Source organism: Aotus nancymaae, unplaced genomic scaffold, assembly GCF_030222135.1.
Source record: "Aotus nancymaae isolate 86718 unplaced genomic scaffold, 86718_ANA_hifiasm-v0.15.2.pri h1tg000020l, whole genome shotgun sequence".
Classification (NCBI taxonomy): domain Eukaryota; kingdom Metazoa; phylum Chordata; class Mammalia; order Primates; family Aotidae; genus Aotus; species Aotus nancymaae.
This window is the reverse complement of record NW_026988432.1, coordinates 31,123,904-31,138,017: the sequence shown is the minus strand read 5'-3', so window position 1 is coordinate 31,138,017 and position 14,114 is coordinate 31,123,904. Positions and strand designations below refer to the sequence as shown.

Genomic DNA, 14,114 nt, shown 5'->3' with positions numbered 1-14,114 from the left:
AAGTATTTCAGTATAAATATGATATTAATGATGACTTCTATTATTATTCTATATGTGCCTTTGGGCTTTTCCAGTTTAGAGGTTGGTTCTATTAAAATGATAAGCAGTAGAGAGCCCCACTGCCCTCTAGGTGGTTATATAGGTCATTTAAAAGCTGACTCAAGTTGAATGCAAAAAGCATTACAGTATAAAATATATAGAGTAGTAGTATGGTTTAGGTAGACAGATACAGGTATACCAAAGTATGTACATTTTTTTCTCCTAAGGAGTAGAGGGTGAGAGACTTGGAGTTCATACTTTTGTGTACTGCCATGTTGTTTGAATATACTCCAGGAGCATGTATTCTGTTTATTTTTTTAAAACCAGTATTTGAACAAAGAACACTGCCCCAGCTTATTTGACATGGGTAACAGTTTTGCTGTGGCAAGCTCTCACAGGGTAATTCTGTTAAGGTGACTAAACCTAGATGACGTCTCTCAGTGAGTTGTTTCCACTGTTTGTGAGAAATAAAACTACAGTGCTTGTTTTTTTTCCTCCCCTTCTCTCTCAGGTCATTTGGATCCAGGATTCCTAGCAAGTGACAAAACATCTGCTGGCAATGCACCACTTAATGAAGAAATTAATATTGCCTCTTCAGATAGTGAAGTAGAGATTGTGGGAGTTCAGGAACATGCAAGGTAGGATGCTCATTGGAGTAGTCTGATATTTTAAGTTATAAATTATATTTTAACCAGAAAAGTTAAAAGAAAATCATAGACTTTATGGCATAGCTGGCATGAATGAATGATGGGAGCTGCCTCTCAGTTTCCTTTGGCTTAAGAAATACTTTTTGTTTAGACATGATATGAGCCTCAGAGTGTGTTGTATATTGTCTTATATCAAGAACATTTCAACCATACATGTCTGTGAACTAGAGCTGATGTTTTTCTCTTTTAAGCAAATGTTTAGTTAGCTTGACAGACTTTTCACTTAAGGCAGAAGTATCACTGTACTTTTTTCTCTCACGTTCATACTTTCTTGCCTTTCACTTTACTTTGAAGTATCCTGGGAGCAAACAGTTGGGAAACATGCATCTGACATCTTGTCTCTTTGACTGGTTTCCTAGAGCATCTCTCCTTGTCTTTCATTAAAAGCAAATTTGCAAGTTATTTTGGTCTGTTTTTACAGAGAGTATTTCTAGTAATGTTCATATAACTAAGCGAGTCTTGTTTCTTAGGATTAAAAAAAAACCCGGTGAGACATCAAGTTGGTGTGTAGCATTATGAAAATAATTTTATGAGGTTTGGCATTCCTTAAGGTAGGGATCAGCAAACTGTGGCCCATAGGGCAAATCTGGCTTGCTGCCTGTTTTTGTCTGGGTTGTGAGCTAAGAATGATTTTTACCATTTTAGATGGCTGGCAGAAAAAAAAAAATCAAATGAAGAATGATACTTTGTGACATGTGAAAATTACAGGAATTCAAATTTTAGTCTATGTAAAGTTGTATTTTAACAACTGTCCTTGTTCATTTTGTATATAATCATCTGTGTCTGTTTATTAAAGTTGAATCATTTCAACAGAGGTTGTATGTCCTCCCTAAAGCCTAAGGTATGTACTGTCTAAAAAGTAAATACCTTTGCAGAAAAAATTTGCTGACTCTTGCTTTAAGGTATGTTCATAATAATTGGTTCCAGCCCTTTCAGCGATATTCTTCTAAAACATTCTAGAACATCTTCCCACCACCTCCCCTGCTGCACATGCACCTCCCCCCACCCACCCCCCAAAATTTAGACTTTAGAACTTGTGTATTTTGTATAATGCGAACAACTTTTCTCCCATGCCACAAGAGTGAAGTGATTTTCTGATAAATAGGTATATAACATAGTGTGTTCGTTACTTGGCTCTTTGATCTGATTTTACTCTGGTTACCCAGGTAATAAAACGCATTTGCCAGCATTGCTTCTGTTTATATAATAGATGAACTTAGCAGTGTAGAGTGGAGATGAAATACGGGTACATGTAGGTTAAGGGTACTTTTTTCTAGTGAGATCTGAGTATACTTAAGAGCATTTTTCAGTCAAAGAGTTGGAACTTTAAGGAGGTAGAGTTAATGTGTAGTTTAACATGCCACCTCCTCAACAGTGGCCAATTCTGGCTTTTTCAGAACTAGTCTTGTCCCAGCACTTCATCCTCTATTCTATATTTATGCCTGAAGTATGCCTGTAAGGCTGCTTCATTTTTTCTTTTTCTTTTACTTTTTTTTTAATGATTATCCTCCCTGTTCTGGTGGGAAATAATTTTTATTCATTCTTTCCTTTACTCACTCTTTTTTTTCTGCCTTAATTACAAATTTTTTCCTATTAAATTCTCTTTTATTTTTCCATTTTTCTGTTTAGGCTGACTTACCCACCAGATGAGAAAGCTAGAACTGATTTCCTCCTTTACATCAGCATATTTTTGCCATTGGTTTATTTCATCATTGTTCCTTACAATATAAATTATCCTTTGAAGCCCCATGTCAGTATCTTTCTAGAATATTGTATTTTTAAATTTTATGGTTCTTACTATGATGCCCTGCCGACTGACAGGTTGATATGGGTGAATTATCTTCAAATGTGCCAGGGACACATTATTCATTTATTAACTTCCTCTTGAGTTACATTTCAAATTTTAATTAATTGTACTTATGTGTACCTACTTAAAGTAGTAACCTGTATAGTTTATCTAGTCTCTTACTCTGTGCTAAGATAGATCACTTGGTCTAGTTCGCTATTAATTTCTAACTCATCTCCCTTTCATTGTTTCCTTATGCCTAGAAATATTACAGAGTGAACCACACTTAGTTTTAGCTTCTTTGTTCAGTATTTCTTCTTCATCATTAAATTTTTATCTTCTTTTTTAAAAAAAAAAAAAACCAATATTTTTGTATCTGGAGGTACAATTACCATTATATTTCTATTAAAACCCGGAAATTTAAATTCTCAATTCTCTGCACCCGTAACACACACAAGCTCTATTCCACACTTGAACAAAGTGACTTTGTCTACATTTTAAATAACATTAAGGCTGGGCATGGTGGCTCATGCCTGTAATCCCAGCACTTTGGGAGGCTGAGGCAGGTGGATCACCTGAGGTCGGGAGTTCGAGACTAGCCTGACCAGCATGGAGAAACCCCATCTCTCCTAAAAAAATACAAAAATTAGCCAGGCGTGGTGGTGCATGCCTATTATCCCAGTTACTCCGGAGGGTTAGGCAGGAGGAGAATCACTAGAACCCGGGAAGTGGAGGTTGTGGTGAGCCAAGATCATGCCATTGCACTCCAGCCTGGGCAGTAAGAGTCAAACTCCATCTTAAAACAAAAAAAAAAGAAAAACAAAATTACATTATTTTCAAGGACTTTTTCTTACAGGCTCTGACGCATAAATCTGTGTTTTATTCTTACTCATTGGTTTGAATCCTGGGGAAGTCATATTTTGTAGGTGACATCCATTTTAAAACCTATTGTCCACGTAATGGAATGTAGAGTTTAGAGATTCTTCTGGAATATTTTTAATGGACTCTTTTATTATTTTGTGAGGATATCTTTTATATTGATCTTGGGTCTAGGACTGAGTCTTTCTGACATTTTTCCCCCCCAGCTATTTCTGTATCAGTAGCCTGATAATCTTTCAAACATTGAGATTATGGGCTGAGAATCGAGTAGGAGAAGAGGCTTTCTTGTTGGTTGCTTCAGAGTTGCCCCTTGGCTGCCTATATCTCATCTGGAATTTATTTCTTTTACAGGTCTAGGGTTGCAGTTATGAAGTATTGATGTGCTTCTGGCAGGGTTATCGCTTGGAAAAAGGTTTTAGGTTTTGATCCACATCTTTTTGTTCTCATTTGATTTGCATGTAAATAGTAGATGTTTTGTTTGGATTTAGTTGTCCTGTTGTTATTTTTTCTTTTATATTCTACATTGTTACTGGCTTTTTGAGAGTTTTTAAGAACTCAGATTTGGTCCTTGAGTTGTTCTCTGGAACTATGGCTGCCCTAACTTGTGTTAGGTGCCATTTTTCCGTATTGGAAGCATTTTGTTTGGCCTTTGCACTCAGTAATTGTAGTTGTGATATGCCTTCCCCCTCCTTTTTTGATAGTTATTTTCATTTTCTTGCATGCCTATCTTCCCCTATTCTTTCATTTTAGATTTTGACGTATTCATTTCACTTTTGTGTGTCTTCTAGTCCTAGACTACTAGAAAGCATGATTTCTAAACTAATGGTTGAATGCATTTTTCACGATTGCCTTGTATTGCTGTGTTGAACTCCTGATGTTACCTAAATGTTATTTCCAGATGTTAATTTTTGGACAGTCCAGTTTCACAGATGCTCTTTGCTAGTGAGATGGAGACTTTCCCAGCATCTCTAGTCCTTCTGTATCCACTTGATTTTGCCAAAACTTTTAATTTACAAGCCTCAGGCCAATAATTTTTTTGTCCTTGGTCCTGTTATTTTTTTTCTTTTACCGACCTCATTGGTAATTGCTCTAGGAAGATGAATGCAAATAGCACAGATCTGTTTGTTATGGAACTATATTGGAACAGTTCCTTTTGGTACCTGTTCTAAGGCCCTCATTCTAGTCTGTTAATCCTATGATCATTGGTGTTAATATTGGTTTATTCCTCAGCAAAATAATTGGTGTAGGAAGCTGTTTTTGAGACTCATTGCTTCATAGAACCAGTTGCCAACATTAACTCCAAAAAACCAGGGCGACAGATGAGTGTTTTCCTACAGTCACAAGGATTCATCTCCTCTTCAGTTAGGAAAAAGAAGTAGAAATGTTATCGAAGAGGTCACCTTCAGGCTGTCTGTAAATGAGAGTAAAAATGATTAATTTTTAATGTTGTTTTCTTAGAATAGTAAGCTAACTATATCAAAAGTTGACCATGAGAGCCTGCTGTGTGTGTGTGCTTCATTTCCACTGTACAGTCTTTCCACTGATACCAGTGTATGAAGAACAGGAAATTATTTTATCAAACCTTATTGTTTATAATGTATTTTTTCCTAACATTTTGAGAAGTGAGACCCAAGCATTTTCTTGGTTATAAAATGCAAAATAAGGCACTGGGTTGTGTTTCATACCCATCACCAATTGTATGCAGATTAAACACTTTGTGAGAACAAAACCTGTATCTGCACTAATACATATTAGTAATACAATTGATTGGACCAATTGAAAACCAGCTGAGTATGCTCCTACCTCATATCTTTCACGATACAGAAGAACCATATGTGATAATACATGAAACTCTTATTTTTTATTCATTTTTATTTTTATTTATTTTATTTTTTATTTTTTTTGAGACGGAGTTTCATTCTTGTTACCCAGGCTGGAGTGCAATGGCGTGATCTCAGCTCACAGCAACCTCCGCCTCCTGGGTTCAGGCAATTCTCTTGCCTCAGCCTCCTGAGTAGCTGGGATTACAGGCACGCGCCACTGTGCCCAGCTTTTTGTATTTTTAGTAGAGACGGGGTTTCACCATGTTGACCAGGATGGTCTCAATGTCTTGACCTCGTGATCCACCCGCCTCGGCCTCCCAAAGTACTGAAACTCTTATTTTTTATGTTGTTTCACAAAATATTGAGCCTCTTACATCCAGTATAGGACTACTCCAGAGGCGTGACAACCACTGTGCTCCCACTTCCTCCTGAAATTTTTTCCCTATCTGGCATAAACTTCTGTGTAATATACATTGTCTTATAAAATAGTTGAAATATTTCTCTAGTACCCTTCTGTTTACTAGATTGACTGTTTTTTTGCCCCCTCTGTAGTTTTTTAAAAAAGTGTGGCCAGGCACAGTGGCTCACGCCTGTAATTCTCAGCACTTTGGGAGGCCGACGTGGCAGATCATGAGGTCAGGAGTTTGAGACCAGACGGTTCAATATGGTGAAACCCCGTCTCTACTAAAACATACCAAAATTAGCTGGGTGTAGTGGTGCGCAATCGTAGTTCCAGCTACTCGGGAGGCTGAGGCGGGAGAATTGCTTGAACCTGGGAGGTGGAACTGCAGTGAGCTGAGATCGTGCCACTGCACTCCAGCTTAGGTGACAGAGTGAGCTCCTGTCCCAAAAAAAAAAAAAAATGTTAAAAGCCTTGTTCTGTTCTCATCTATCTCCTAACTGCCATTTTATTCAATATGTTTGAGATCATTAAAATAAAAGATTTTTTATTTTATTGGCTAATAACACATACAGATAACTAATAACATATCTTTAATTTTTGCAAACTTCTTATACCCAAGTAACAAGCACTCAGATCAAAACACAGAAGTCACTCTGCACTACTTTCTAGTTACAACCTCTCCCTTCTCTTTTCCCCTGTAACTACTAGCTTGACTCTTTTTTTTTTTAGAGATAAGGCTCAGTCACCCAGGCTGGAGTGCAGTGGCATGATTTCAGTTAACTGCAGCCTCGATCGCCAAGGCTCAAGCCATCCTCTCACCTCAGCCTTCCGAGTAGCTGGGACTACAGGTGCCCACCACCATACCCAGCAAACTTTTTTTTTTTTTTTTTTTTTGTAGAAATGGGGTTTCACCATGTTGCACAGGCTGGTCTTGAACTTGTAAGCTCAAGCAGTTTTCCCACCTCACCCTTCCAAAGTGCTGGGATTACAGATGTGAGCCACTGTTCCAGTCTGTTCTGATTTTTAATGATAGTTTTGCCTGCTTTTGAACAAATCTTAAAGTCACTGTTGACCTTGGAGGTCATCTTAAAATCTTCCTTAACATTCCTGACAGATGCCTCAGCAATTACTTGAGTGTGTAGAAGGCAATTTATTCCATTTCCTAGTGGCTTTGTTCTATAGCAGTGATTCTCCAAAACTCACCTTCTAGAAACTGATTCATGGTTCTTAGCATGCTCTCAGTAGTTTTGCCTGGAGCATGAAAATAGTACCTTTCATGGTGACTTCCAGCTCACAGCAATTCTCCCTTCTTTGGGAATTTTGTTTACAACTATTAATAATTAGACTTAGGAAAGTTTTTGACCAAAGATAGTATCATCACATTCTCCACATAATCTAAAATTTTGAAGTAGGAGAAATAGAGAGGGTTGGGGCTTAGGTTCATCTTAAATTCTTCGAGGTGCCCCAGTGTCCTTCTAATAAATTCTTTTTATTGTTTAAAGTAGCCTAAGCTGGTTTTTGGTAACTGGAACCATTTGTAACATAACTGCACAAGTGATCTATTTTTAGATAGTTGAAGTGCCCTGTCTCCTAGTCTGTCTTCTTCAGCCATTCCTCAATAGGAAATATGGTCTTAAACCTCTCACTCTCCTAGTTCTTTTTCTATGCAGATACTTTCTAGAATCTTCTTTGCTGCTTATCGAATGGCCTTGGGAACCAGGCAGTGCTCGTTTCAGTCAAACATGCTGTAGTAACTTCAGGTATAGTCTGAAGAAGGCATTGTTATTAAGTGGAAAATAAACCCTTGAATGGACATCTGATTTTGTTCCAGTTCTATACTTAACTTGTTTAAGATCCTAGGTGGTTTTCTTTTGGCCTAGGTTTTTTCTTCCGTAAAATAAACAGATTAGATCAGATTCCTTTTAAAGCCACTGCCTGATGTTACATTGTATCATTACTTAGTGAGCAATACAGATAAACAATTGGAACTATATACCTGTTTTACTTCGGAGATATTTTTAGAAATTCTGCCAAAGGTTACCTTGACTGTCTTTGCCTGGTAAGCCTGAATTCTTACCAGGTTTTTAGCCAGCCTGATTCAATTAGTGTTGCTAAAGGTGAGCTTTTGAATTGTCAAATAACTTTGTACTTCTAAATTGTTAGTTTGGGCCTATCTTTGTACTCTGATGATTCTCGCTGTGTTTTGCTGCACCCAGTTTAATATACAACATCTGTAAAGCAACAACATGATATGGAAAGCATTGGACCAAAAATCAGACCTGTCTTCCTTGGCCTATCACTTTCAAGCACTGTGACTCTGAGCAAATCATGTAACCTGTTTGAGCCTCAGTTTCCCTCTCTGTAGAGCAAGGATAGTAAATTCCATGCCTACCTCACAGGTCTGTTGTAATTGTCCAATGAGGCACTATATGTGAAACCGCTTAGTAAACGTAATGTTCCTTTGGCCTTCAGACATCAAAACTGTTTCTGTGAATGTTGAATGGACTCCTTTAGCTGACATTTTTCCTGATTATATGGTCACTTAATATGAATTTATTTAATGAGTTGAACAGATATGAATTAGACATTGGGCTTTATGTCCCTTATTTTAACGTCCCTATTTATTTCATTAGCTAATTTTGAAAAGGTAGTATAGCCTCTGGCTTAGTAGCTACTTAGCCCATCTCTGGACAGATGACAGGCTTCTGGTACTGTAACAAATTTGCATTCTGCCCTCTGGCCCTGAGAAATCTGTTCTTAGGAACCCCTCTTAGGTAGGGCATGTTTCCAGGAGTTTAAGCGTACTTGGGACAGTTTTGCAACTGAATCTTGTCCATTGTTACCCTAATGTTCTTTTGAACCTGGTGGTGAGGTAGCATTAAACCAAAGCTGAAATTATCAAGTGACCCAGCATTATTTGTTGCATACAGATTGTCAAACAGCTGCTCAGGAGTCTCTGTGGTAATTTAGTGACTAGACTCAACGTCACTCGTTACTGCTGACATAAGCTACCTCAGGGCTGATCAGGAAGTTTAGATGAGAGGACATAGCTTTGGTCACTTGAGTTGCCTGCCTTCCTCTCATTTGAGTCAGAACTTAGAGCTTTGTCCTGGAGGTTCACAATTCTATCATTTGACTGGAATGTGGAATGTCAACTGTCAGTGTTTCTGAAACAATTTTATTTCAGTGAACTCTTGGTGTGACTTGCTAACAAGGCAGTTCTGTCCCTCTGACAGAACCCTTTTAGTGGATCTAAACTGAGGATTCAGCTTTATTACTTTCACTGAACCAAATTATAAGCAATTCTGTTGAATGAACCAAGTGCTTCTGTTGTGACCTTCAGGACAAGGGAAATTGATTCTTTATTCACAATCTGTTACTTACTGACTTAGAAATCTAATCTGTAAAAGGATATTCCTGTCACTGTCTTTGAAGGCAATATTACCAATTATAAAATTTATTTTAAGAACAGGTTTAAACTATTTTTCTTATGGTTTGGTTTGTTCAGACTAAGACTGTTTGGACATCTTAACTTTGTCTGAATTTATGTATTGCCCTGTCATCAAGATCCCAGAGGTGTAAATGAGTTCAGAGAAACATCCTTTTACCCATGGTGGGTGACTAATCTAGACACAACTCAGGAGTTTCTGGCTGAGATAAGACCCTTCGCCTTTTTAGGCTAAACTGAGAGAGGGACAGAGTGGGATGGGGTGGGGAGAGAGGGAGACAGTCATGGAGGGAAGGATATTGATAGTGGGTTTCATGGACTTGCATACTAGGCTTATGTTAGTAAAAATGTTGATCAGTACAACTGAAGTCATATTGTCTTCTGTTTTTCCTATGGTGGAATTAACCATGCTTTTGTTCTACATCTCAATTGCAGGTGTGTTCATCCTCGAGGTGGTGTGATTCAGAGTGTTTCTTCATGGAAGCATGGCTCGGGCACACAGTATGTTAGCACCAGGCAAACACAGTCATGGACTGCTGTGACTCCCCAGCAGACTTGGGCTTCACCGGCAGAAGTTGTTGACCTTACCTTGGATGAGGATAGCAGACGTAAATACCTACTGTAATACAATGTCACTGTGTTTCCTCTGCACTGTTCCCTTCCACTTCCTCATCCTCTTTTGTGACATGGAAGTTCATTGTCATAGCTTCAGATTCAGAAGCTGTTTGTGGCATTTGTAGGATTCAAACTCATGGAAAATTCCCTCCTCTCCACCTTTTTTTAATTAAAAGAAGTCACTTAGGAAAATAACTTACCACAGAGAAAATAATTTTTTCTTTCCCTCAGTAGGAATATGAGAAAGATGAATTTTATTAGACAACTTTATTTTACTTGGTGACTTTTAATCTTAGGAAACTCTGCCTTCCTTTTAGAATAATATTTTAATTGCCAGGCACAATGGGTTTCAGTTCTTGAATCTTATATTTATTTTTCTGTGTAATGAAATTAATATCTAGACTTGACCACTATCTGCCCACCCCATTGGCACTCCCATCTTAGGGCATTCGCACACATATCAGTCAGGTCCTTATTGGCACCCAGTAGGGCATGTGCATTTAAAAACCTGTCCTTAAAAATAGAAGACAGAAGTATTAGAAGTATTCTTTTCTTTTCTTTTAAGTCTTCTGCCTTGTTTCCTGAGTTTGCTCCTGTTGACTTCCCACAGCACAGATAATTGACATGTCCCTTTGTGTTTATAAATACTATTAAGGTGACTTAGTTGGTCTCCTTGTTGCAATAATTAAGAGGCATTTCAGATAGATTCCCACCATCAGGTTTAATGGCATCTGAAGGTATTAAGAGATCAGTGGGAAAAATCTCTCTCCCTCAGCTATTTTTTTCTGGTTTAGTCAAATAATGGGTGAATGTAGAAACCTGTTGGGAAGAATATGAAAAGTTATGTGGCTTCTGAGGCTACAGGCACTTGCAAATCTGAGAAGAAAGTGCTGTCTTTCATAGCTGGTCTCTATATAAAGAGTAGATAGCAACAGCTGTTTAACATCTGAGATGAAGTGGACCTCATGCTGTATTTGGGTATTTTTCTCCTCTAACTTCTAAAAAAAATACCATAGGAAGAATCAGAGTGTACCATAAGAAATCAGATGCAAAGCACGTTAATGTCATTGGTAAGTTTTACAGTATCTAAAAGGATTAGCAAAGGGTAGTAGGAGCTTCAGGGAATTCAGGAAATGCCAGCATTGGAGTTTTGTGGCATTAGTTACTACCTTTTTTCTTATGATATGTTGTAGTTACTAGTGAATTGTTTTAAAAGCAATACCTAGAGTTAGAACACTATGTATTGTGCACAGGGGGAGTGAAGTAATATTGGATTAGAAGACTTCACCTTTTGCTTTTCACGGTTTTTGTTTGTTTCCATTGTTAACGTTGCTATGGCGCTTTGCCTCTCTCTCCAGATCCCCTGGTGACTCTTCTTATCATAAGAGTGTGAGAACTACCATTTTCAGTTTTCATTCAGCAAACACATTTACTAAGTGCCTGTTCTGCATAAGGCACTGTGAGGGGTGGGTGCTCTGGGAGCTGCTGAGATGAATGACACACACCCCACATACGCATGCGTCAGCATCTGTCTGCCTCCACCTGCCCGGCCTTTTCTTCTTCTTCTTTTTTTTTGTAAAGACAAGTTTATTCCTTTACCTTTCTTGTTGCATTAGTTTTCCTGTAGACTCTTTCTTCCACAGGAATGTATTTGTGCATATGTTCTTCGATCTTCTCTGATAGCATCTCATTTGATCTGGCCTCTGTCCTTCATCAGCTTTTTATTTTTATTTTCTGCTTTTATCAGGCTTTTTTTATTTTATCAGGCCTTTAAGATCATGAACCTCCAGTATTAGCAATTCATATATAAGTCTCTCACATGGCTACAATTCTAGACAAAAACCAAAGACCCAGAGGCCAGGGCAAAATAGGACCTTCTGAAAATTCACTACTGGTATATCCTTGGACCTTCACATTTTACTTTAGGATTAATTTATTGAATTCTACTGTTACACATAGTTTTTGACTTGAATTAAAATACTAGACAGAGCAGAAATGTACAATTTCTGATCTGTGTTTTCCAGGAAAATCATTGAGAAGAGAATAGAGTGGATTATGTGACTTGAAGTTTTTGCAGCTTATTTTTTCCCCCACTATCAGGGCAGAGCCCCATTTAAATGAATGTTTTTGCATGACTTGTTCTTATGTCAACCACATATTTTTGTCCCAATTCCACACAGCAGGTGATTTCCCATGACATATTATTTTCATAGTCCCTAATAGTCATCCTTTAAAGAGTTGGCATGCTGTGTGCACTGTGGATTAGGAACAGAGTGGAGATGTAACCAGTCTCTTCTTTGACCCTTCACCTTTATATCAGTTTGCACTTTTCCCTCACTTGTTCCTAATCCAGCTCCCAGCTACCTGACTTAATGGACCAGAATGGAGATTTGGATATTAATATGCAAAAGGGGGAGGAGGGGAAGGGATGGTAGAAATAGACAACTCTTCCCTATTAGGTTGGGACATTTCCCTTAATAACTATAGAGAGACTGTGTTTCAGCTCTCCTTTCACTGCTACTTCCAGAAGAGTGGTGAGTGTGGTTTCAGGCCAGGTATTAATGATACAATTCTGTGGTATGCAACTCCTGTGACATTTGAAGTTTCTTTTAAAGGGATTTTTCTTAACCAAAGTTTTACATTTGGTAGCATAAGTGGTTCTTTATGCTTCACAGGACATTGTCTTCAGAGTAATCTCTCAGCTAAAATGGTACACATGGGTCTCACATTGGTTTATGCCACTGACTTGGTTAAGTTTCCATCCCCTCCAATTTGTAAAAAACAGAGCAGTGACCTAGCCGTTGCATTTTCATGACTGCCATGTAACCTATAACTGCTGCTCTCCAGTAATTGTCTTTTCATTTTGATGGTAGGGGCCAGACTGAATGAATAATGCATTCTTTTTTATTCAATTTATTTCATTCAGTTTATTTTTTGCAATCAAACATCCCATAAACTCTGCTTTTGTTGTTATCAGTTATGAATATGAATCATTTGGTTTACTAATTTAGTCATTTGTTCATCATTACTTTTAGGAGATTAGCACCATAACTAACTTAAATTTGTTACCTGCTTTTTAAACTGTCACAAAGGTTTTTAAAAAAGCTGGGGACACTATTTAGTCTTTTAGTTTTAAACTTTTTTTTTTAAGGCAAAGCACCCCTAATTCCTGTTCTCCAATATGTGTATGATATGACTTCCATGTATATATAAAAATGATTGTGCCCTAACCAAACTTCCTCAGATTGTGCACTGTTTGTTTAAAATAATCACATATTTTAGTCTGATGCTGTTGTATTTTTTCATTTTATTTAAAACACTACTTACTTCTTATTCTCTTAACAAAGTTTAAAAGGTAGTGATCTTAAAAAAAAATCACTGGATAACTAGGAAATATTTTTGTTGTTGTTTTGTTTTTTTTTTTTAAAGAGTACAAAGGCCATTGAAAGCCTTTTGCTCCTCTTACCGTGAAAATGAAATGTTAGCCATTGTATGGCTAGGAACCAATGCACTTGGCAGTTAATGGATCTGCTGTTGCTGGAGTGTGAGCGTGGACTTGATGCAGTGACGACAAATCATTGCGTAGAATTAATGTTTTCAAATGTGCAACTCTAGTTTTTAAAACGAAATTTGGTTCTTTACATTCATTATTTAGTTTTTGTTTCCCTTTAGTATTTAATGGTCTTTGGAGAAAAAATAATAAAACAGAGTGTTATATATATATTTTTTGGTGCAAGATAAGATTTTCTGTTTTTTGAAATAAGTCTGTAGCATAAAGGTTAAACTATTTTAAGACAAAATAAAATAGAGTGTATTTAAACAATTATATCTTCTGAGGTTTTTTTTCTATCTGCTTCAGTTAATTGGGTGGTACCTGGAGCAGTTTCCAAGTTACCTTTTGAATGTGAAAGTGGATTCTATTTTGTTAACAAGTCTTGTCTTTTTAAGATGCCTGAGTTTTCCAAGCAAGAGCTGTATCCTACTCCCAAGAAGTTTGTTGGATCTTGATAAAAACATCTTTGCATTAGCTTTCCTGTAACCCCTACCTGAGATGTCAATGACAGCCAAAGACTTACTGTTCTGGGCACCTTTACTCCTGACAACAAAACTTCACTGCTGGTTATTACTTTGCAGAGACCAGCAAGGCAGGGTAAGATGCTGCAATGGCATGCACTTTGCATGTAGTTAAACACTGAAGTAAGTAGAGGGTGTTTGAAAAATAGCCTAAATAATTTTTCCTATAGTTTGGTTCTATTTTCAGATTTTTAATTTGGTTATTAAAATGATAGGAACTACTATTTTAATGCCTCATCATGTTTGTAAATCTTCACATAAAGGGGAATTAGGAACCAGGGAGAGTGAAACCTCTTTTTAGTAAAACATTCAACTCCTGAATCTCTTAGTTTTCCTCAAG

General features: G+C 37.4%; 1 protein-coding gene across 6 annotated transcripts in view; it reads left to right on the top strand.

Moving 5' to 3' along the window:
* ARK2N (arkadia (RNF111) N-terminal like PKA signaling regulator 2N) overlaps positions 1-13,528 on the top strand; it is a 91,775-nt gene extending 78,247 nt beyond the window's left edge. For all 6 annotated transcript variants that reach the window (XM_012440857.3, XM_064379217.1, XM_064379216.1 and 3 more), the window contains 2 exons: positions 551-677; positions 9,521-13,528. In XM_012440857.3, coding sequence (XP_012296280.1) covers positions 551-677; positions 9,521-9,710 — 317 coding nt within the window. In that variant the 3' untranslated portion in view covers positions 9,711-13,528. The remainder of the gene's footprint in view (positions 1-550; positions 678-9,520) is intronic.
* The last annotated feature ends 586 nt before the right edge of the window (positions 13,529-14,114 follow it).